This window comes from Mustelus asterias, chromosome 14 (assembly GCF_964213995.1).
Source record: "Mustelus asterias chromosome 14, sMusAst1.hap1.1, whole genome shotgun sequence".
Lineage (NCBI taxonomy): Eukaryota > Metazoa > Chordata > Chondrichthyes > Carcharhiniformes > Triakidae > Mustelus > Mustelus asterias.
In genome coordinates, this window is record NC_135814.1 from 50,095,252 (window position 1) to 50,121,058 (window position 25,807).

At 44.2% G+C, this 25,807-nt stretch overlaps 1 protein-coding gene across 1 annotated transcript in view; it reads right to left on the reverse strand.

The window, feature by feature from the left end:
* Window positions 1-25,807, reverse strand: part of mylkb (myosin light chain kinase b) — a 341,548-nt gene that overhangs the window by 228,337 nt on the left and 87,404 nt on the right. The window contains exon 3 of the mRNA XM_078228351.1: window positions 3,675-3,854. Coding sequence (XP_078084477.1) covers window positions 3,675-3,839 — 165 coding nt within the window. The 5' untranslated portion in view covers window positions 3,840-3,854. The remainder of the gene's footprint in view (window positions 1-3,674; window positions 3,855-25,807) is intronic.

Consider the following 25,807-nt stretch of genomic DNA (forward strand, 5'->3'; position numbering starts at 1 on the left):
GGCCAAAACACTTCAAAATGTGAAAAGCAATATGGCAGCCGGGAAGGAGACAAACAAGCACAGGTATGCCAGATAGTGAGGAACGAGGAAGGCAAAGGCATAATGGAGAGTGAGCTCAAGGGAGAAAGAAGTCTAGGCAATTCCCTGCCATCCAGTAGGCTAACACTGCCCACCTCTTCTGCTGGCACTGCTGAGACTTCAGACCTGCCAGTTATCTGATTGGACTGCCATCCCGGCCCTCATTATGCCAATTAGGAGGCTGCCCACGGTAAAACTGCTGAGACATTCCCACTAGCGGTAAGTTCGGGTTCAGCACTGCCTTTTTGCCATGATGACATGTGGCTAAATTCATGCTTTAATCCGTCAAGTACATAATTTTTCTGCCCAGTTCCAAAACAGTGAGAATAGCAAACTTGCCAATAATGCAGTATTTTAGTTTACCGTTAAAATATTCTTTTTATAAATACTAACATTCTCAGTGAATCAAAAATAAAATGTGTCATTGCTCACAGAATTGTTTTAGTGCAGTATTACTTATATTAACAAAACTTTCCTTATAATCTTGCAGAATTTTGACAAAATCAACAAAGGTGAAGTTTATATATTAGAATCAGCGTCATTGCACAGAATTTCCTAAGAGTAAATCCTATTTAATTATCTGCTTTAGAACAGCACATCCCAGTTAAATTCATTTAAATAGGCAGGATATAGTTAAATTCTGTATACTATATAATGTGAAACATGCCACTGTGCTTTGATTTTTTTGCAATTGTCTTGTTTAAACTAGGACTGACATTTCTAGATATGGATTTGCCATAACCTCTATTTGATGGAAATCACTTATTGTGCAACTGTGTACCTACAAAAGAATTATCTGCATTTGCTCTGAAATCACATTGAGTTTTCCAGACTAAACATCTAAATTGTAATCAGATATACTGCACACTAGAGGCTTACTAGAAGATCATGCCTTCCAGTAAGTGTCTAGTACTGTATGGTTCTCATTGTTAATTCTTGTAAATGTATGATATAATTTCTTAAGCTGTGTGGGTACATGCCCCATCTTCGAGAGGCTAGCATTTACAGCAACATGAACTATGATGCTGACAGATAAGCTAGTATTGACTATTATCTGTACACAAGCTCCAAGATTTCCCCTGGACAGCCACCATAACTTGAAGTGTATCTGGGATTTCAACACCACCCTGAAAGGCAGATAAGGACTGGCACTACCTGCAAACTCTTCAGTTATTGCTAAAGGGATGCCTGTTTGGCTACAGATATTCTACATGTAACTGCATAGCTGAAGAACCATGAAGCAAGGATTTTTTTTTACATTCATTCATGGGACATGGGCGTTGCTGGCTGGCCAGCATTTATTGCCCATCCCTAGTTGCCCGAAGGCAGTTGAGAATCAATCACATTGCTGTGGCTCTGGAGTCACATCTAGGCCAGACCAGGTAAGGATGGCAGATTTCCTTCCTTAAAGAACATTAATGAACCAGATGGGTTTTCCTGACAATTGACAATGGTTTCATGGTCATCAGTAGATTCTTAATTCCAGATATTTTTTATTGAATTCAAATTCCACCATCTGTCATGGTGGGATTCGAACCCAGGTCTCCAGAACATTAGCTGAGTTTCTAGATTAATAGTCTGGCAATAACACCACTAGGCCATCGCTCCCCCATGTCCTCCCAAATGTCCTGTTTTTAAGGACTACAAGGAAACATAGCAGTTTAATTCCAAGAGCATATTTTACCTCCAGAGGTAGAACTGGAGACAGCACTGATGAAATGCACATAAATATTTATATTCCATAGAATTCATCCAAGCTATTGTATTTTATAACTATTATTATTTCACAATTTAACCTGATTAGCTGCTTTGGCCTTTCAAATCTCTATTTTGTGTGTATTATCTTTCCCATAGTGAATATTTGGGTCTATTGACCCCAATTTAAATACTTTAATGGAAGTCCAGTCTGCTCCAGTGAAGGCTCCGAGCAAAACCATGGCAGGCGAGAATGAACAAACGCCTTAGGAATAGAGCAGTAATCACAGCAGTGTTATTTTTAAATGACCAACTGCCCATACCTGCCGGGCAGAGTGAGTTAAAATCAAGCCCTGAGTTCCTGATGACAACTAAAAAGCATTTGACTCTTTCTTCTGTCAGACCTGATAGAGGCCTCATTATTTAATTGACAGCTATATAACCCAATGCTCACCCTCAGTCAGCAACTAATCTGTAGGAGGCAGTTCTGCAGTCTTTGGATGGTGCACATTTTATTTACCTTAAGTACACTACAGTTTCCTAAATTTTATTAGAAGAAGACTTTTCTAACCCTTTTAAGTTCATTACCTTACAGTCTGAGACAAGGAATCTGCAAGAATTAGCTTGCCAGCTAATTACATTTTTAAAATGCCATGCTTTATCTGCTCCACGCATCAGCTGCCATCAAATACAAACAGATAAAAATAGAGTACATTTGTTTTATTTTGCTCTCTCGTGCCAGAACAAAGAACAATACAGCACAGGAACAGGCCCTTCGGCCCTCCAAGCCTGCACCTATCATGTGTTCCTAACTAGACCATCCGTTTGTATCCCTCTATTCCCAGTCTGTTCATGTGGCTATCTAGATAAGTCTTAAATGATCCTAGCATGTCTGCCTCAACCACCTTGCTTGGTAGTGCATTCCAGGCCCCCACCACCCTCTGTGTAAAATACGTCCCCCACATATCTGTATTGAACCTTGCCCCCCTTACCTTGAACTTGTGACCCCTTACAGATGTCAAGTCATTTGTACATTTTTAAATCCTTCTCTATAAAGACATACTTTTACAAGAAAGTAGCTCTTAATTTGTTTTCAACATTTGAGCAAAACTGTTTTACTTATTTGGTGTCAGCTGTGGTTCAGTTGGCACTGCTCTCATCTCAGGGTCAGCAGGTTGTGGATCCATGTCTCACTCCAAAGACTTGAGCACAAAATCTAGGCTAACACTCTAGTGCAGTGCTGAGGGTGTGTTGCAGGTGCCCCTTTATGGATGAGATGTTAAACTGAGATCTGCCCTATGGTGAACGTAAGCGGGTGGCACAGTGGAGTGGTTAGCACTGCTGCCTCACAGTGCCAGGGACCCGGGTTCGATTCCCGGCTTGGGTCACTGTCTACATGGAGTTTGCACTTTCTCCCCGTGCCTGCGTGGGTTTCCTCCGGGTGCTCCGGTTTCCCCCCCACAGACTGAAAGACGTGCTGGTTAGGTACATTGACCCAAACAGGTGCCAGAGTGTGGCGACTAGGGGAATTCCACAGTAACTTCATTGCAGTGTTAATGTAAGCCTTATTTGTGACTAATAAATATACTTTAAACGTTTAAAGATCCCATGGCACAATTCCAAAGAAGAGCAGGGGAGTTCTTCCAGAGTTCTGGCCAATTTTTATTCCTCAACCAACATCGCTGAAACAGATTACCTGGTCATTATCATATTGCTATTTGTGGGAGCTTGTGTGTGCAAGTTAACTGCTGTGTTTCCGACATTGGCTGTAAAGTGGTTTGGGGCATAATAAAAAGTGCTATATAGATACAAAAAAGTCCTGCACTCACCTCAAAAGATTTTTTATTAGCACATTCAATAGTGAGCAGTATTTCAGAGTAGTTTTAATGCAACGTTCCTACCTTTCCATCAAACCTGGCTGTCCCACCAATGGGAATCCGGACATTTCTCGGAGGCAATGTGAACGCTGGTGCTTCAGGAGGGTAAGGGTCAGCCTGAGGTCTTTCCAACGTTAGTGTTGTTTTGGAAATATGAGTGGCAGTTTGAGCAATCTTAACATCTCCCATGGTTAATTATTCAATCTGACAATGTGAAGGAAACATTTTGTTAATATTTAACATATAAATGATGTGAAAAATGTGCTAGAAAACACATTGGCAAACTGGCAAGCTAACATAAATGATGAACATTAGCTAATCTGACAGCAACTCCAAATATGTCACAAAAATTACATAAAGTTTAAAATGCCTATTCCTACTTAATAATATATAACTTTTCCACCACAATTTATGGGTCTATTTAACCCTGAACTGTGCTTCTGACCATTGATATTCTTTCCATCAACAAAACCACTTACTCAAACCTCCGTAATAGCACTCATCTCAGTCAGTGCCTTGGATTATTCAGGAATTCTAATGTGTGAACTCCAGACTGTTCAGATGTATTCCTGACTGGCCTTCCATTCTCACCCCCATAAACTTGAATTCTTCCAAAACTTTGCTGTCCACCTCCTAACTCCCACCAAGTCATACAATGAATCCTTAAGGGGCTGGATTTTCTGGCACTTCCCGTCGGTGGGACCTTCTGGTGCCGCCAAAGGTGCAGGTTCCCGGCGGCAGGATGGGCAAGCCATGCACACTGCTATAGAAATTGGCAGGACTAGGGGATATTGCTGGCGGGCAATGGCAAGCTGCCTTTGTTGCTGGAAAACATGCTACAGCGGGGGGCATCTTGCCCTTGCCTCAAAAAACCTTGATTAAAAATGTTCATTTTCATATTCAAACTCCCCTGTGGGTCTGACCCTCCCTATCTCCATAATCTCCTCGAGCCCTACAACCCTTTGATATCTTTGCATTCCTCCAATTCTGGCCTCTTTTGCATCCTCAACTTCTTTCATCTCACCATTGACAGTCAAGTCTTCAATTATCTAGGCTCTAAGCCCTCGGGGCCCTCTCCGCCTTGAAGTCATTCCTTAAAGCCTACCTCTGAGGTCAAGCTTCATGTCACCTGTCCTAACATCTCCATCTTTGGCTCAGTGGCAATTTCTTTGTCTGATAATGGTCCAGTAAAGTGACTTGTGTAAAGTTACTATGTTAAAGGTGAGCTCCTTTGTTGATGTGATTGCAGAGTCTGTATTGTAGGATGGGAATTTCCAGCCTCGCTCACTTTGAAATCAGAAAATCTCGCCCAAGGTCAACAGACCTTTCCATGGTCCCCGCCTGGCCTGCTCTGATTCCCATGGCGGGCGGAGAGGGAAAATTCCGGTCGTAGAGTCAGAGGTCTGCTCGTAGGAGAGCTTCCACATATTATACAAACTGGGAATCCCTGCCGTTAAAGTCAGAAAGAAGTTTAACAACACCAGGTTAAAGTCCAACAGGTTTATTTGGTAGCAAAAGCCACACAAGCTTTCGAAGCTTTTTTCGAAATTATTTCGAATTATTTTCGAAAGCTTGTGTGGCTTTTGCTACCAAATAAACCTGTTGGACTTTAACCTGGTGTTGTTAAACTTCTTACTGTGTTTACCCCAGTCCAACGCCGGCATCTCCACATCGTTAAAGTCAGAAGCAGCTTTAAAGAAAAACCAATCCAGATTCAGATAGGAGCTGAACAAGGGAAAACGGAATCCAAATTGTGCTGAATCTTGCAATCAAATGTGTAAACACTGATTGGGCTACCAGAAAACTAATGCCAGCCTGAAATACTGATCGTGATAGGAAGGATACTATTACTTGCATATGAAAGTAAAAGCTTATAATGGAATGTCTAGATTGAATATCCATTTGATGGCTTCCTGCGATGCCTGGTAGTAAATGTTTCCCATAAATATTGGAATGGCCAGCTTAGTGTTTTGTTTTCCATGGGCATGTCTGTGCGGATTTGGTTGAGGGAAGTTGGAGCCAGGGTCCTCTGCTGTGGGCTCAGTGATGAGAATCACAGAATGAATAATCACCATCTTCAATCTACCTATAGGCTTTTCTCTTCACTACAGTCATGCCTCAATTCAAATTCGAATGATGAGTAACCATTGGGTTCATGTAAAGAATAGTAAAAGTATGAATATCTTTCAAAACAGCAACAATCTTCAGCTGATGATGATCTTTCATCAGTTAGCAGTTGATTCCGAAGGAACAGGCAAAAGGGGAGGTCTGCCTTGTGCAGCAATCATAGTCAGTGTTTCCATTCACTAAGTTATTTGAACAAGGACAAACATTGAGTGACTGTCTTCCATTCTGTTTTAATTTGGCTTCAAAGAGGCAACTCTTGGTATTTATACCAATAAATCTCTTTTCAGGCAGACTTACAGACCAAGGAAATACAAATCTCCCATCAGACTACAGAAAATGGGGCCAAAATTCCATAATCCTTCTGATTTTCCTCAGCATTCATAGAAAAATGAGGCGGAGATCCAAATATGGCAGGTCCCACCTTTCCTGGCATCCTCTCAATGGACATGTCATGGTATGGAGTCTACACCCCTTCAAAACAATGTCAGAAGCAAATGACATGGCCCCAGGACTACTGCTGATCTTAGGCAAACTGGCCAATAGTTCCCATTTACTCTTTTCTTAAACGGCAGGGTTATGTTTGCTACTTTCCAGTCCTTGGTAACTGTTCTAGAATGATGCAATGTTGTTGCAATGAAACATTTACAAGACTTCAGGAAGCGTAGTGGAGGACATGCCCCTGTCTACATCAACGAGGACAAAGTGGAAATGGTCGAGACCTTCAAGTTTCTTGGTGTCCAGATCACCAACAGCCTGTCCTGGTCCCTCCATGAACCCTCTTGTGGAGAGGGTACGGGGAATTTAATGAGGCAAGGAGGGAGTATGAGGAGGCATGGATGGGTCAGGGCAAATATGAGGTGGCATGGGGAGGGTGGTTGGGAGGTGTGAGGGCCTGATATTCATTCTTAATCCTGGGTCAATATCTCAGTAAATGAAGGCCTGCGAGGCTTGCCATGTTCCCGCCTCTGTTACTGCCTTGGGTCTTCCTCCAGAGGCAACGGGCCAGATTCCCTTCTGCCCCCGTCTTCCCAGCACAAAAATGTAGTGGATAGAGGCCTTTTCAAAAGAGAAAAGTGTGCAGCTGCCACCTCCTCCATGAAAAGTGTCTATTTAAAGGGTGTAGCTGACATTTTGCAGCAGCTTACAGCAGTCATTTGGTCCTTAAAACTACAACCTTGAAATTGCTCCTTAATTTTATTTTTAAAATGATTTCAAATTTATATCCTTTTATTTAGTTCAACTTGTTGCAATAAAACATTTACAAGTGGAGGACATGCCCCTGTCTACATCAACAAGGACAAAGTGGAAATGGTCGAGAGCTTCAAGTTTCTAGGTGTCCAGATCACCAACAGCCTGTCCTGGTCCCTCCATACCGATGCTATAGTTAAGAAAGCCCATCAACGCTTCTACTTTCCCAGGACCCTATGGAGTGGCTGTGTGGGAAGCCAGACCAATCAGGAGCGAGGGCATGGATTCTGGGATGGGGAGGACCTTCAACTGGGGCCAGAGAGGAGAAGAGAGTAGACATGTGCACATATTCTGTCGGATCTAGTATACAGTTAAATTAGTTAATTAACCCTTTGTTGTTGGAGCCATATCGAGCCGCGCCCAGTTACTGCAAGGGGTCATGTAATGTGAGCGCAGAAACAGCTGTATTTTTCGAACTCGAGCACTACTCATTTTTTAATCCTTTCTTTTATCCTGATGCTCGACTTTTAATTAGTTGATCCTGATGTGTATAATCTGTGCAATGTCTGTGGAAAATCCTGATTAACTTTTTTAACTGTGTTGCATATCATACGGAACATAAAGTTGAAAATCCTAAATAAAAACATCATTAGAAAAATTGTTCTTGTGATGAGACATCCAAAATACCTGCTCTGAAAAAACAATGGGCGGAAACCTACAAAAACTGTACAGTGTTGGATCAGGTGAGGAAAGGTCTGTGAAACCCTCTGGCTTCAAGGTGCCTTTTCTCACCTGATTAACAGCACTCTGGGCAATTTCAAAGTGATGGCGAGGATCACACAGCCAGCTGGAGGGACGGAGCCTAAACACCAGCGCGCCATCCACCTCAAATCGGGATTCTGAGATCAGGGTGTCTTTTTCAAAGGGTGCCCTGATCTCAAAGTTACATCTAAGGCCCCCCCTTCCCCCCACGGAGATCTGGACCTCTCCCCTGCCCCGAGCATCAGGGCACCCCCGCACCACAATGCCAACATCGGGGCAACAACCGCCCCTCACCCCGTTGCATTTATTGGGGCTCTCCCCCTTCCCCCTTCCCCCTTCCCCCTCCACCTCCACGCAATCTTTTGAGCTCTCACCTAACACCACCCCGCATAAGGGGAAACGCATGCCCCCAAGTGGAGGAGAGTTACCCCCTGCCAGATCCCCCAAGGCACTTCCCTTTCATGTGCCTGCTTGGCACTGCCCACTTGGCAGTGGCCCCTAGCAGTGCCCCCCAGGGGTACAGCTAGGGTGCTAGCAGCAATGTCCAGACTTGTCCCTCAATCTCCCGGGCCGCCAGGCACCTCTGATCAACCCCCAGGGCCTCCAGGCACCTCTGGCGTTGTCATCATGACTCATTGTAGCTTTTGGAAATGAGTCGTGATTCATGCCAGTATGACATCACACTGTTGAGGGGAGGACACATCATGGGCAGACACTATGGCATCAAGCCCCTTAATCATATTGAAATGTATTTAAATTCATGGAAACCAGGTTCACACCCTCACTGGCCATGAACCTGATCATGCCACCAGCAGGGGTCAGGGAAGATCACACGCAATGACAACAGTCGACATGGATTAATCAAATTCCTCAGGAAAGCACAGCCAGCAGTACTTTAAGAACTTTTTACCAAGCCAGAGAGATCAGAAATCAGAATACTGTAAAGAAAAGGCTGCAAACAAGCGGTCTCTTTCTTTCTTTCCAAAGTGTCATGCCCTGATTTGCAAAGTAAGCGTCCTGAGATGGGACATCTACTGCAAAGAAGCAGTGCCAGTGGGCAGTGTCAAGGGGGGGGGGCCCTCTGGGAGATCCATTGGGAGGGGGGTTTCCCCTTATCCATGAGGGGAGTTCCCCATGTCTATGGAGGGGCAGCTCCCCCCCCCCCCCACCCCCGTGTACGTGTGGGGTTGGGGTTTCCCTTCTGCATGTGTGAGGGTCTCCGTGTGCATGGCAGGGGCAACGGGATTCCTAATCTTTTTATTGGAGATTGTAGCGTCATTTTTTCCGCACCCCACCCACCACCCCCCACTCCCTACCCACCCCCCACCCACCCGCCAGCATGACGGTGTGGGCCATACCTGCAGATTGATTCTGCACAATATGGTGAGAAATGCCACTGTGCAGACGCTGAGTTGCACGCCTATTTTCTCATCCCAGTACGCTATAGAGAAAATTCCACCTAAAACTGCTGCAATGTAGAATGATCAGGACCAGCTAAAGAACAGTTAATTGTATCCTCCTTTATTTTATCTTCTTCTTCGAACTGTAAAAAAATCAATCATCTGTGTGTGTGCGTCTGTGTGTGTGCGTGTGTGTGTGTGCGTCTGTGTGTGTGTGTGTGGGCCCAGGGAATGCATGTGGTGTACAAATGGTGGTTGCAATTTATCTAGTTTTTTTTAAATTTGGGAAGTAGTTTCAATAAACTTATCCTATTTTCTTTGTTTAAACTCGGAATGCCTGTCTGATGAATTCTTTATAATCTGAAAGCGTACATTGTTGGTCTCCTGCCATATTGGCAAAGCACATTGTCTCTAACTTCACAAAGAAATCCTGTTGTAGTCAGATCTGGAGGGGTAGTATAAGGGAGTCATTTTTACCCCTCTTCACGTGGTTATAACACCTGGGCAGCAGGGTGACACAGTGGTTAGCACTTCTGCCTCACAGCGCCAAGGACCCGGGTTCAATTCCCAGCATGGGTCACTGTTTGTGTGGAGTTTGTACATTCTCCCAGTGTCTGCATGGGTTTCCTCTGGGTGCTCCGGTTTCCTCCCACAGTCCAAAAATGTGCGGGTTAGGTGGATTGGTCTTGCTAAATTGCCCCTTAGTGTCGGGGGACTAGTAGGGTGAATAGGTGGGATTATGGGGATCGAGCCTGGGTGGGATTGTTGTCAGTGCAGACCCGATGGTGGAATGGCCTCCTTCTGCACTGTAGAGATCCTATGATTCTGTTATGGAGAATAGAAATTTACATTGCAAATGCACATTTCCATCGAACTTGAAGAAGGGAACTATCCTCAATCATTGGCAGAAAAAGTCCTCAATCCAGGACCCAGTACAAATCTTTGCAGAACCATCTATTGAATCAAGAGGCAAATGGACTAAATGTTTAAACAGACAAACATAGAAAACAGGAGCAGGGGTAGGTCATTCGGTCCTTCAAACCAGCTAATCATTATGATCATGGCTGATCATCCAACTCAGTAACCTGTTCCCACTTTCCCCCCATATCCTTTGATCCCTTTAACAACAACAGGAGGCACAAAGTGAGCGATGTTGGTCCAAGCCCTTTTTATACCCTCCCAATTTTCCATTTCAAATGGATAAGAAGATCAGGTTTTGCATTTATTGGGGTAGTTGATTCATGATGATCCACACAATTCAGTAAGGGACACCTTCACTTAAGTAACTGTACAACAGTTCCTTGCACTTATGTCTGGATAAAAAGTTGGGATCACTACCATTGCTCTCAGCCTTGCTTCAAACCCTGATGAATACTTCTGCATTGTTGCCCAATAAAACTATTTTGCCACATCCCAAATCTTGGAATGCAGAAGGAAAGTTGACACGACAGTTAAGAAAGTATTTAAACAGGGACAATAAAAGTCATGCCAAAACTTTACAAATCACTAACTAGACTTAACTGGAATATGTGACAATTCTGGAGACCAAACTTTAGGAATGCTTTCAAAAGGATACGGAAGAGGTTTACTTGGATGATTCCAAGGACGAGAGACTTCAGTTAGTTGGAGAGATTAGAGAAGCTGGGATCATTTTTTTCACAGCAGAGAATATTTATGGGAAACCCAGTGGAGCTACTGAAAATTATAGGGAGTTTTGATTGACCAAGCAGGGAAAACCTGTTTTCTCTGGGAAGTAGGTGAATAACCAAAGGTGATAGATTTAAAATAAATGGCAAAATGACGAGAGGGGAAATGGTGAGAAACTCTTTCACGTGGTAGGTTAAGATGTGAAATGCATGACCTTGGAAAGGAGGTGGAATCAGAGTCCGAAGAAACACCCAAAATCCAGTCGACATGTACTTGAAGAGGATTAATTTTCAGGATTTGGGGGAGAAAGCTAAGGTTAATGAACTGCACAGCACAGTTCAACAAGTTCAAAAAGGGTGACCAAAAAATGAACTTGTTCTTATGAAGCACCTTCATATTCTTAGGATTTCCCAGGCTGATATCTACCTGAACAGGCAGCACACTTGCTTCAGTTAAATGTTGGGGGGGGGGGGGGGGGAGAGGGGGGAAGCAGCTCTGAAAATGTAGCACTCCAGCTTAAGATCATAGAGTGAGTTAAATCTCAAGCTCTTGACTGCCACGCAAGAGTGATCCTAACTGAGCCAGAATAACACTAAGCCAAAGAACTGAATATTTGAACTGATGCTCTTAGGTTAGTGGTCAACATCAAAATCTTTCTGTGAGTGACTTGGCCTTCTTATTTGACGATAAAACACTATTTGTACATCCACTGTTTGATTTAAGCAGCAATCAGTATGTTGTTGATGTTCAGGGATCCAGGGCACTTCCACAAGGATAAGACACATTTCTCGACCATCAACAAACCCAGAGCTACTAATCCCATGTTAGCATATGGTTCCAGTCATGATCGAGCCAATCAAAATACAGAAACTAAGATTACTTTGTAATGAAAGTAAAATATAATTGTACATTATTAGCAATAAGCATGAATCTAAATGAATGTAATGTCAGGAACGCATGCTAATAGTTTTATTATGAACTGTCAAAGGAAACAATGCTAGGGCAAAGCTTTTCTCAGCACCTACAAATTACAATGAAAGAACTTCAAAAAAACTTGTTTATTAACGGCAGTTTAAGGAACAAAAGTATTTTGCATTATCCGTAAGAATTTTGGATTCTGAATCCTAACTGTATGCTAAGTTTAGAAACACTTGACCTCGCTCTCACTTATGGAGATACATGAGTAAATATGTACACCTCTTGTGGACATACATGCATAAATATGGACACCTCTTATGGAGATACATGAGTAAATATGTACATCTCTTATGGAGATACATGAGTAAATATGTACACCTCTGATGGAGATACATGAGTAAATATGTACACCTCTTATGGAGATACATGAGTAAATATGTACACCTCTGATGGAGATACATGAGTAAATATGTACACCTCTGATGGAGATACATGAGTAAATATGTACACCTCTTATGGAGATACATGCATAAATATGTACATCTTTTCCTCTGTTCACTCAATAATGTAAATTCCAATGCAAACAAGAAGATGGTTTCCCTGTTGCTTGTGTCACTAATGTTTGAGAATGGAGGAACACACATCCTTTCCAAACTGGATTGTACTTTCACTCAGAAAAACATATTCAGCTTGATTTACGCTGCTTATCTAGAAAGGAAATATATGACTGTAGCTTTAGCCATTACACTAAGAAACAAAAAATGCATGGAAAAAACAGGACGTTCTGATGCATTTTATATTGTTAGATTGGCAGATAATTGTGGTATGGAATATATCCAAACTGATGTAACAATGGAACAAAATGTAATGCCAAAGATGAGATTGGAGATCATTTCTCGAAAGGATACAAATACTTTATTATATTATCAGACCACAAATCCTTCTATGGCCTTGCCCTCCTTATCTTTGTAACCTCCTCCAGCACCATAACTTCAATCATCTTTAGCTGCTTTACCAATGATATTTCCTCCATCAAAAGTTCATAAATAAGGGTATTTAGTTCCATTCACAATCCCTCAGATACTGAAACAGTCCATACCTGCATTCAGCAAGACTGGGCAACATTTAAGCTTAGGCTGACAAATACCAAGTAACATTTGTGCTACAAAAGTGCCAGGTAATGACCATCTCTAACAAGAGAGAATCTCCCCTTGCCTTTCGACTAGATTACCCTTGCTAAAGCTCTCAACATCAACATCATGGATCACCATTGACCAGAAACTTAACTGGACCAACCACTTAAATACTGCGGCTATAAAAGCAGGTCAGAGACTCGGAAATTCTGTGGCATCTGACTCACATCATGGCCTTTTCATCATCTACAATGGACAAATCAGGAATGTGATAGAATACTCTTCTCTAACTGGATCTAACTGGAACTGGGGACAAAGTGGAAAGGGTCGAAAGCTTCAAGTTTTTGGGTGTCCAGATCACCAACAACCTGTCCTGGTCCCCCCCATGCTGACACCATAGTTAAGAAAGCCCACCAACGCCTCTACTTTCTCAGAAGACTAAGAAAATTTGGCATGTCAGCTACGACTCTCATCAACTTTTACAGATGCACCATAGGAAGCATTCTTTCTGGTTGTAGCACAGCTTGGTATGGCTCCTGCTCTGCCCAAGACTGCAAGGAACTACAAAAGTATTGTAGCCCAATCCATCACGCAAACCAGCCTCCCATCCATTGACTCTGTCTACAGTTCCCGCTGCCTTGGCAAAGCAGCCAGCATAATTAAGGACGCCATGCACCTCAGACATTCTCTCTTCCACCTTCTTCCGTCGGGAAAAAGATACAAAAGTCTGAGGTCACATACCAACCAACTCAAGAACAGCTTCTTCCCTGCTGCTGTCAGACTTTTGAATGGACTTCCCTTGCGTTAAGTTGATCTTTCTCTACACCCTAGCTATGACTGTAACACTACATTCTGCACTGTCTCGTTTCCTTCTCTATGAATGGTATGTTTTGTCTGTACAGTGCACAGGAAACAATACTTTTCACTGTATATTAATACCTGTGACAATAATAAATCTAATCAAGTCAAATTAAATCAGTACAGCTCCAACAACACTCAAAAATGCTAACACCATCCAGCACAAAAGCAGAACATTTAATTGCCATTTCATGCACTACCTTAAACAATTACTCCCTCCAGCATCAGTACAGCATGGCTCCACTGTGTGTTAATTGCAATAATAATTGAGAATTTAATTGTATTTGGCTGTTGGGAGGGTTCACTTATGTTCTGTTTATAAGCGCAAGCTGGCATGTGGTGGTTGGGTTCAGAGGTGGATGTTTGTAATATATGCTTGATAAATGTGTAAATATTAGGCTCCAGTTCAAAGCTTCACCACCCTAGCTATCAGGATTAGGGTACCGTGTATCATCCACAAGATGCACTGCAACATCTTGCCAAGCCTCCTTCAACATCAGCTTTGAAACTCCTGACCTTTACCACTTAGGAGCAGGCACACGGGAACACCACCACCTGCAACTTTCCTTCCAAGTTACACACTTAGTCATATCCTAACTTAGAAGGATATTGTTCTTCCTTCACCCTCACTGGGTCAAAATCCCTGAACACCCTTCCTTTCAGCACTGTGAATATACCAACACCACATAGACTGCAACCATTTAAGATGGAAGTTCACTACCACATTCTCAAAGGCAATTATTGATGGGCAACTTTCCCAGCGATGCCCGCATCCCATGGACGGAAAAAATAAAAGTCTCAAATTCTGCATTCTTTTGGCTTTGCCTTCTTATGGATCTTCTACCCTGACTTTACCCAACCTCTAGTGGCTGTGCTATCAGTCATCCAAGTCCCACTCTTTGGAATTCTCTCCCTCTCTCCGCTTCCCTCTCCTCTATTTCGACTTCTTAAAACCCCAGCTCTGAACAAACCTTTGGTCACTCCTCCTAATATTTCCCTGCTTGGCTCAGCAGCTGTCTTGGAATTTCTTGGAATCTCTCTGAAGTACATTTAGGAATTCTTAAATAGATTATATAAATTGTGGTGGTTGTGATTTACTTACGTACTTAGGCAGGTCAGTAGTTCTCCCAGTAATCAAGTCAACTTCTGTCCCTTAACAAAGTGATAGATTAACTGGTGAATCACTTATTTACTCTTTGTGGGTTATTGCCATAGACACGTTGGCTTCCTGCTTGTCCACAGTGAGTGAACTACAAAGTTAACCCGTTAACTGGAAAGTGTTTTTGGAAATCCTGAGGATGTGGTAAATCAATGCATGTCTAATCTTCAATCTTTATTTACAGCTTAAAATGAACATGATGGATAATCAGAACAAATATTAATGGTAATAGAATTGATAAAGTAAGTAAAGTGACAGTATATACATGCACGCAAAGAAAATATTTGAAAAGAGAGAGAAGTTTGGAGCTACACGAAGGAGAATATGTATCTGATAACAATCTTTTGCTTTTTCAGTAGCATGAGAGGCTTGAAAAGAACCTTCAAGATAAGTAAATGGTATTCAAGTCTGGGACGAATGTTGGCCTTACTGAGAGCGAATAGTTGTTAAGGGAAAACATGTCTGGCACATAAAAGGAAACCAATCATCTAGCAATGGAAAAACGTGGGCATGCCATCGAAGGTGAAAGTTGATGGGAAATGTCTGTCAGATTTGTGTGAGATATGCAAAAGTTGTGCCTTTGAAGAAACAAATGAAGCAAAGGCATTGATTTTTAATTTGAAGGGTGAGTGGGAGGCAAGATAAAAATGCAGAAGACACTTGCTGGAATGGGTGGGGGGGGGGGGGGAAAGAGTCCATAGTGGGGAAGGCTGGACTTTCATTTGTGGGAGCCCAAGGAAGATTCTGGGTCTGCTTGAACAAAATAAAAATGTTATCTGTTTGGGCTTCTTCATTTCCTCAGCACATCCCTACTCTATCTGGCCTGGTAGTTAACTCCTTGCTCTAGTCTGAGTTAAAATCACAGAGGATCATTCAGAAGTCTGAATGATGCACTACCAATCAAGCAAAGACTAGTTAGTACGCAAGAACAAATAGGCTTTTATTCGCAAAAGACTTGGAGCACACCCATGCTGATGAACTGGTCCGGCAACTGAGGCAGGGGGGTTGGGAGCAGTCACCTTTATACCTGGACCAGAGGGGGGAGGAGTCTCAGGCAGGGCCAGCAGGGTCATGCCCAGGCATGTCACACACACACACACGCACACAGGCAATAAGCTTAACAGTGGTTTACCACATTCACCCCCTGCTTTTAAAAAAGAGTCCGGCGGGGGTGAGGTGGGTGGAACGATATTTACAGAATTACAAATTTACAAATTCAGTCTCTCTGGGGGCTTGATCTGCTACTGCGACCGCCGTAGTGCCGGTTGTGGTGTCGGTTCCGGTGGCCGCGGTGTTGCTTCAGGCACCTGGCCATAATCGCTCGAGTCGTCTGTAGTCCCTTCCGATTGTCGGGTGCGTGGTGGCGGCTCCTGGGGCTCAGGCATGCTGTATACGGGGGTTGGGGGTGTGAGGTTGTGGGTTGTCATGGTCCGTGGGGAACCTGCGGGTGCCAGGTCTCGAATGGAGACTGTGTCCTCCCGTCCGTCGGGGTATGCCACGTAGGCGTATTGGGGGTTGGCGTGGAGGAGCTGGACCCTTTCGACTAGGGGGTCCGACTTATGGGTCCTCACGTGCTTCCGGAGCAGGACAGGGTCTGGGGACGTCAGCCACAACGGTAGTGACGTCCCCGAGGAGGACTTCCTGGGGAAAACAAACATCCTTTCGTGAGGGGTAGCATTGGTAGCTGTGCAAAGGAGTGATCTAATCGAGTGTAGTGCATCAGGGAGGACCTCTTGCCAGCGGGTGACTGGCAAGAGGTCCAGCCTTAACAACTACTACTTGGGCTCTCCAGGGGCTGGTACTGACCTCGATGATCCCCTCCCCTAGGAGCTGTTGTACTTCGAACCTAATAAAAGCCCTGTCTCCAGCACTGTACCGTCTGCTCTTGGTGGCGATGGGCTTGCAGTCAGGGGTGAGATTTTCAAACCGTGAGGGCGGGGCGACTTTAAGGGTCGAGAGGCTGCAGGTGATGCGTGGTGGGCGATCTAAGAACTGGTGATTGCAAACAGAGAGCGGGGGAAAAGGCCCATTATACTCCATGGTGACGCTCGTAAGGTGACACAGGAAATCTAGCCCCAGGAGTACGGCAGCACAGAGTTGTGGCAGCACGAGGAGCCTGAAGCTTTTGTACACTGTGCCCCGTACAGTCAGGGTCGCCACGCAGTACCCGAGGACATCCACCGAGTGGGACTTTGAAGCCATGGAGATCATTTGCTTCACTGGCAGTACTGAAAGGGCGTAGCGACTCACTGTGTTCGGGTGAATAAAGCTCTCCGTACTCCCACAGTCAAATAAACAGTTTGTAGTGTGACCGTTTACCTCGGACTCGGACCTGGCGAGTGGGTGAGGCTTGGATTGGTCCAGCGTAACCGAAGCCACTGTTGGATTTTGCGACGTGGCTGACGACCTCCAAGATGGCGGCCCGCACGGCTCACACGCAGCTGAAGGCGTCCAAGATGGCGGCCCGCACGGCTCACATGCGGCTACCGGCGCCCAAGATGGCGGCCCCCGCAGGTCGCACGCGGCGCTACTGGGCTTGGAGGTCGACTTCGCCCTGCATATCTTCGCGTAATGGCCCTTCTTTCCACACCCAGAGCAGATCACATCCTTGGCCGGGCAGCGTTGTCAGGGGTGCTTCCCCAGGCCGCAGAAGTAGCACTTCGGGCCTCCAGAGACTGCCGCAGCGGTCGGGTCATTGGTGGGACATGGCGTGGCGTGGCATAGGCCTGCGGCCCTTCTGAGTACAGAGGTAGCGGCGACTGCGGCGTCCACGATGCGCCCCCATGGTCGGGGGTGTAGGCCTCGAGATTACGGAAGGCTACCTCTAACGAGTCGGCAAGCGCTACAGTCTTTTGTAGATCCAGCCCACCTTGTTCCAGCAGTCGTTGTCGGATATAGTTTGACCTGATACACGTGACATGGGCATCTCTGACTAAGTCCTGTGTTTTGGGCGGATGTTACGGTCTTGCAGTTGCAGGCCCTGCCAAGTGCTCGCAACACACGCAGGAATTGGTCACATGATTCTCCTGGCTGTTATCTGTGAGTAGCCAGAAGATGTCTGGCGTAGATTACATTCGTCTGTTTGTTGTACTGGCCTTTTAAAAGTTCGATCGCATCCTCGTAAGTTTCAGCGCCTCTAATCATCGACAATACTTGATCGCTTACCCGGGCGTGGAGCACGTGTAGCTTGTCGGTTTCGGTCCGGACGACGGAGGCGGAGGCGGTGAGGAAAGTTTCGAAACATCGCAGCCAGTGATCGAAGCTGTTAGAGGCTCCTACGGCTTGAGGATCCAATTCTAATCTATTGGGTTTTAGTATCTGCTCCATCCCCAAACTTTTTGCGAATAAAATTGATGCACTATCAATCAAGTGAACACTAGTTTGTATGCAAGAACAAATAGGCTTTTATTCGCAAAAGACTTGGAGCACACCCATGCTGAAGAACTGGTCCGGCGACTGAGGCAGCGGGGTTGGGTGCTGTCACCTTTATACCTGGACCGGGGGGGGAGGAGTCTCAGGCAGGGTCGGCAGGGGCATGCCTCGGCATGTCACACACACACATAGGCAATAAGCTTCACAGTGGTTTACCACACTGAATACAAGTCACATTTGGTGACTGTGGATGGTTTTCAAGCAGGTATGTAACCCAGGGCATTTTAGCTGTTCACCGGTCTGACTTATACAGGTAAGGGGTTAAAATCAGGTCCAAAATTCTAATGGTCCCTCAAAAAGGCACTTGTTGATTTCTTCATTATCCTGAGAGAAGTAGCACTGATATTCTGAAGGAGTTAATAGCACGAGAGAAATCAGTAAAGTAGCAGAGGGTTAGTAATATGAAGAAGATGCTGAGATACTCACGAATTGCAATTCTAATGAAAGGTCAGCAAATATCAGTGAGAATTTTCCACTGGACATCGGGAGCCCCTGATTGCTCACACACCACCCTAGTAGGATGGCAAAATGGGTTCCTGAAGCCCAATCTGAGGGCCTGCCAGTAGCCCCAAGTTGGCACTGCTGAGGCAGGCAGCTAAGTGTGAAGGTGCCTCAACATGGAGGCTCCTTCAGCTGCCTGCAGAGAAGCTATCAAATAAAGAAGCTCAAAGCCAGCAAGGCTAATGAGGTGGAGGGGAAAGCCATCCACTCATGGATGTAGTTGCAGCCTTTCATCCCTGTGGCCCTGTGTGGCATCAATATCAAGAATTGCCCCAAGTTAGTAAACTTGCTGTGAGCCCACTGCTTCAAAGGCCACCTGGCTTGCTGCTGGGGGGCTGCCTTGGTTGAGCTGGTAGCCTCTGAAATGGGGCTGTTGAGGGGAGGGGTGTGGGTTGAGGGGGAGGGGGGAGATGTTGCTGTGCACCAATGAGGTGAACTTATCCATGTCATTTCCATATGGCTCCCTAAGAGGAACTATAATTGCGACAATGTGTCCATGCAGCAGGCAGCCAACCCAGATCCCAGTCCTTCAGTGAGCTGCCTTGAAACGCTTCCACCCCATTTTCCCTGCACTTCCCTGTCTCCAGCACCCCATCCACAGGTGTGCAGGTTAGGTGGATTGGCCATACTAAATTGCCACTTAGTGTCCAAAGTTGTGTCGCTTAGATGGATTAGCCAAGGTAAATGTGTGGGGTTACAGGGATAGAGTAGGTAAGATACTCGATGGGCCAAATGGCCTCTTCTGCGCTGTAGGGATTCTATGACTCCACAGAACTGAGAAAATTCATCCATAGATGTTATTGCCAAACCTGTTGAGTATTCGAGTATTTTCAGTTTTTATTTACTGAATTAATAGATCAGGAGTCAGAGGATGCACCTTCAATCACAAGGCAGAGGAGGCAATTCAAAGGCAAACCCGATAATCAACAACACCGTTTGATAGAAAGCCAAATGATAGAATTTGCACTGTAGTACACCTTGCCAGAGTCTTTAGAAATATCTCAAGGTGTAAACCAATTAATCTGTCACACATATAAACTCAAAGTATCAGAAATAATTAACATAAGAGAGAAAGAACTTGCATTATTAATGCACTTGAATCCTTTCTTCATTCTCCTGACTTTCCCAACTGCTTCACAAAAAATAGAATAGTTTTGATCTGCAGTCACTGTTGTCAAATTGTGCCTGGCAAGATCGTTCAGACAGCAATGAGATAAATGATCTGATAATTTGCTTTCACTGTTGTTGGTTAAGGGATGACTGTTGTCCTGGAAACCAGGAGATGTCCCTTGCTCTTCAAACAGTGGCATCTTAGGTCACCATGGAAGACAAACTGAGCTCAGTTTAATATCTCATCACATGGGCAACAGATTCAGGGAACAGCAGCATGGAATATAATTTTGGCCATCTTGGATACATGAAAAGCTCACAGCAGCTTTCCAAACTTTGGGAAATATAATGAGGCAATTATTTATCTTTATTGCCACAGTAGAAATGAAGACTGAGGTACAATAATCTAGCTGTAGGGAGATTTTAAATACATTCTTCAAATTACAAACAGTACCTTCACAATTGAGTAATGCAGTTTTGTTTGTTTGAATGTGAACTTTGGCATTGACTTCGAAGCCAAGTACATAATCACGTTTCAGCATTAATTAGAGGTTAACACTTGAGCTGGTTCAATTTCAACTAAGAATACCAGCAAATATACGTGAAAATCTCTCAAGTGAGTCAGCCATACTGAAAACTCAGATTAAAACAAAAAGAATTGATGAAAACATGTATACACGACTCAAAGTATAAGATATATTTAGAATTGCTCAAAAATAAGTATTGCCATTTCATTCCCATTGGAGAGAACTTGTCTCAATTCAACTCTCTGACCCGAATGTAAGAAACATAGATAATAGCCTTCTTTAAGCACAAGCTGTCTTTGGAGGAGATATGACTTGATGGGCAAGGGGGAAGGGGGGAGTGCGACGGATGTAAATGATTGACTAGTCTCACTCTCACGGGAGTTATCCCCAGTGCCCTAACCAATAATTATTCCTCGATCAACATCACAAAAATAAAGTCATGATCAAATTGCTGTTTGTGGGACTTCGTTGTGGGCAGCATGGTGGCACAGTGGTTAGCACTGCTGTCTCACAGTGCCAGGGACCCGGGTTCGATTCCCAGCTTGGGTCACTGTCTGTCCGGAGCCTGCATGTTCTCCCCGTGTCTGTGTGGGTTTCCTCCGGGCGCTCCGGTTTTCTCCCACAGTTCTAAAGATGTGCTGGTTAGGTGCATTGGCCTTGCTAAATTCTCCCTCAGTGACCCAAACAGGCGCCGGAGTGTGGCAACTAGGGAATTTTCACAGTAACCTCATTGCAGAGTTAATGCAAGCTTACTTGTGACACTAACAAATAAACTTTAAACGGTGGCACAGCGGTTAGCACTGCTGCCTTACAGTGTCAGAGACCTGGGTTCAATTCCAGTCTCGGGTGCCTCTGTGGAGTTTGCACGTTCTCCAGGTGTCTGCGTGTGTTTCCTCTGGGTGCTCTTGTTTCCTCCCACTGTCCAAAGATGTGCAGGTTAGGTGGATTGGCCATGGTAAATTGAGCCTTAGTGTCAGCAGGCTTGATGGGCCGAATGGTCTCCTTCTGCACTGTAGGTATTCTATGATTCTACGATATTCGCTGTCGTATTTCCTACATTCCAACAATTACTACACTTAAAAAAGTACTTCATTGGCTGTAAAGTGCTTTGAGACGTCCAGTGGTCGTGAAAGGCACCATATAAATGCAAGTCCTTTTGCTAGTGACAAAGCTCCTCACACTTGTTAAAGGTAAGGGGGCAAAGGAAAGAAGATGGTAGGTTGTGGATGAAAGAAGCCAGGATTTATCTTTGTTTTCTAGGCCAACCCGAGACTAATCAGTGGTTTTTCGACAGTATTGGCAGAAGGGAGGAAGACTGAATACTGCTTGAAGTGGTCCAGCTCGACCTGGTACATATTGCTGAAATCAGTCCAAAGTTTAGTATGTTAAAAAAAAATCACTGTAACAAGTGTATAATAGGCTGAGATATATTTTACTGGACTATATATTTGACTTTTACAAAGTTTTGACATTTTCATGTTCTACCACTGATGAAAAACACCTGGAACATCTAATCCCTGACCAAGTGGCTGGCAGGCAATCTGTTTCTGATCTACTGGAGGAATATGCAAGTCCAGGGTCAGGCAGCGCTAGGTTTTTTTCATTTTTTTCCTTGTAAAAAAAAATGTGTACCTTCTGCTAAGTATATCCTCTGTTTGATAATGCAGGGAGAGTCACAAAGCATTATCTCCTGGTTGCAAAGTCACATAAATAACACTATTGTCTTGGTATATTGGCTTGAATTCTCTGACCACGCTTGCAACAGGGACTCTTCAGACCCAATGCTGTGAACAGAGATTTGGCTGAGTGCCTAATTCTCCCTTCTCGCGGGCAGTGGCAGCGGGCCGTGCGAGACTGGAGAATTCCAGCCGTTATTAATATGTCAGTAGAACAAACCATTGCCTTACCCTAATCCAATGGTTCTCAAAGTGTAGTAAGGGTCCTCCAGATGTGGTACAGGCTGGTCCAAGGTGCAAGTCAGTGGCCTGCAATATCACAGCCGATGCCATACAAGAGAAAAGGCCAGGACACTCATCCCAACCTCCAGCGTGACATCACATAACAAGACCGTCTCCCACATGCGTGACACACGTTGTCATAATTGTGAGCGACAACAATGTGGTTTTATAAGCAAGATTACTGTTATTGCTGACTTTCATAGAATCCCTACAGTGCAGAAGGAGGCCATTCGGTCCATCGAGTCTGCACCGACTCTCTCTGACAGAGTATTTTACCCATGCCCTTTCCCCCATCCTATCCCCATAACCCCACCCATCTACCATGGCTAATCCTACACATCTTGGGACGCTAAGGGGCAATTTACCATGGCCAAAACAACTAACCAGTCCATTGTTACTTTATTAAAATACAAATTAACATGTAATAATTTAACTTATGATATTTAATAAATATAGTGAACATAAATTTATTATATTTTGTAGCAAAAAAAAGCGCAATGTTGACAGTTTGTCCAGCGAATGTGCTATAGCTATTCTTTCCACTAATTCTGTTAATTATTTTTTGCGATGGCAAGCAAAAATGAGTGAGGTAGGATGAGTAGAGAACTTTGCCACTCTTGGGCGGCACGGTGGCACAGTGTTAGCACTGCTGCCTCACAGTGCCAGGGACTCGGGTTCAATTCCGGCCTCGGGTCACTGTCTGTGTGGAGTTTGCACATTCTCCCCGTGTCCGCGTGGGTTTCCTCCAGGTGCTCCGGTTTCCTCCCATAGTCCAGAGATGTGCGGGTTAGGTGGATTGACCATGCTAAATTGACCCTAGTGTCAGGGGGGGTTGGTAGGGTGAATATGTGGGGTTGCAGGAGTAGGGCCTGGGTGGGATTGTGGTCGGTGCAGACTCGATGGGCCAAATAGCCTCCTTCTGCACTGTAGGGATTCTATGAAGTGGTCAGCAGTTAAAAAGCATGAGACCCATTGGCCTAATCAAAAAATGGCATCCTTGTTTGAGAGTAGAATACTTTTCGACAATTATAGATGCATCATTAGTGTTTATTGAACTGTTCAGAAAATAAACACAATAATTAAACAACACTAAATAAATATATATTGTGCTAAATTCAACAGAATAATGACAGCAGCAACACATTCATATTTTGTTCCTTCACAGAAAGGCCAGATTTGTCCTTATCTTTGTTCACACAGCACCAGAGAGTTATTCATTGTCTTTTGGGCCAATTTTTACAGAAATAACCGTACAAGCTGGGCATTTTTATCTCACTGGTGACAGCTAGTCCTCATTGTACAACCAACATTGAATATAGAAAGTGCAGAGGAGATCTAAAAAAAACACAAAAGGGCAAAAAGACAACATGAAAATAGACTAATAGTTACATAAAAGGGAACCCAAAAATCTTTTACAAGCACATAAATAGTAAAGGATAGATAAAGGGTGGGAATGATTAAGGATCAAAAGGGAGGTTCTGTGATAGTCGAGGGCATGGCTAAGGTACTAAATGATTACTTTGCACCTGTCTTTGTTGGAGAAGAGGATACCACATTGTAGCAATGAAGGAGAAGCATTGGGTGGATAAAAATAGATAAAGGGGAAGCTTGGGATATACCCTCGATTGCTGAGGAAAGTAAAGGTGAAAATTATGGAAACTCTGACTGCAATTTTCCATTCCTCATTAGATATGGAGGTGAGGCCAGAGAATTAAAAATGTTATATCTCTGTTCAAAAAAGGGGAGTAAGATAAGCTGGGCAACAACAGGCCAGTCAGGTTAACGCCAATAGTGGGGAAACTTTTAGAGACAGTAATCCAAAACAAAATTCATTGGCACTCAGAAAAGCATGAGCTGATACCGGAACGTCAGCATGGATTTGTTAAAGCAAATGATGTTTGACTAATATGTTTGAGTTCTTTGATGAAGTAATGGAAAGTGTTGACGAGGGCAGTACAATTATGTCATATGGACATTCAAAAGGCCTACACGGCCTACACAGTTGAAGAACTGTGAACTCAGTAAGAAGTCTCACGACAACAGGTTAAAGTCCAAAAGATTTACTTGGAATCATGAGCTTTCAGAGCGCTGCTCCTTCATCAGGTGAGTGGAGAGGTAGGTAGAAGAACTGTGAGTTGTGCCTGAGGTGTGCTTTGTGCCTGTGAATTATGTATTGGGTGTGAAATGTGTGCCCAGAATTGAACATCAAGGGTGGAATTTTCCTGTCCTGCCGGCCGTGGGAATTGTAGTGGGCAGGACTCGGAAAATGCAAAGATCCGTTAACCTTGGGTGGGATTTTCCGGTCTTGGGGCGAATGTGGTCAGAAAATCCCACCCAAAATGTTCAATGGACTTGTAAGCTCATGTGATTGAAGAGATGAAATTGGCTAAGGAACAAAAGACTGGAGAAGAGTGGTGAATTTTTGTTTCTCAGACTGGAGAAAAGTACTAAGTGGCATTGCCCAACTGGAGATTTTCAGAGCACTCTTCTTTTTGATATATATTAGTGACTTGGACTTGTCCGTACAGGGCACAGTTTCAAAGTTTGCCGATGACAAGAAACATCTGTCATGTGTCTGCCCATTTCACCAGCCTACCTTCCTGAAGTCTGTTATTATCCTCCTTATTGTTTACTACATTGATGTGTTTTGGAAAGTAGAATGAGGAGAGGTAGTATAAAGTAAATAACACAACTTAAAGGGAGCAAAGGAGCAGATAATGTACACAAATCTTTGAAGGTGGATCTATGAGTTGAGGAAATAGTTTAAAAAGCCTTGGTTTTAATGCTAGAGACATAGAGTACACTGGAAGAAAGTTATGCTAAACCTTTATAAAATACAAGTTAGGCCTCAACTTGAATTTGATGTTCAATTCTGGGCACACATCTCACACACTATTACATAATTCACAGGCACTACTCACATCTCAAACACAACTCACAGCTCTTCAATTGTGGAGGACATCACACATACACAAACACACCTGTTAATACACTCACTCACAACTCAATCACCTTTCTATTCAGGCAATAAACAGCAGGTAGAAGACAGTATTGTGGACCCTGACCAGGAAAGGGCAACCATGTCTACATGCCACCATTCCCCTTGAGGAGACAGCACTGTTTCAGGAAGAGAGTGAGAGGCTTGTGGCTATAGGCAGAGGAGGGGGACATCTTGCCTGGAGGCATGAGACCATCCCAGCTTCCTTACTGATGCACACTTTTGAGCTCCATGTTGTCTCATCACACTTTTATCTTCCCATAGCAGCCATACACATTGCGCCCTAACCTTTCCATCTTTATTACTGACTGCAGACTCCAGGGGAACGATCCTCATCACCCTGCTTCCATTTAACACCACCCCCTCTCTGCAGCCACTTTGCATCAGACCCCCCTCCCCCCTCCACCGCCTTGAAGAAGGAGGAAGAAGAGGAGGCAGA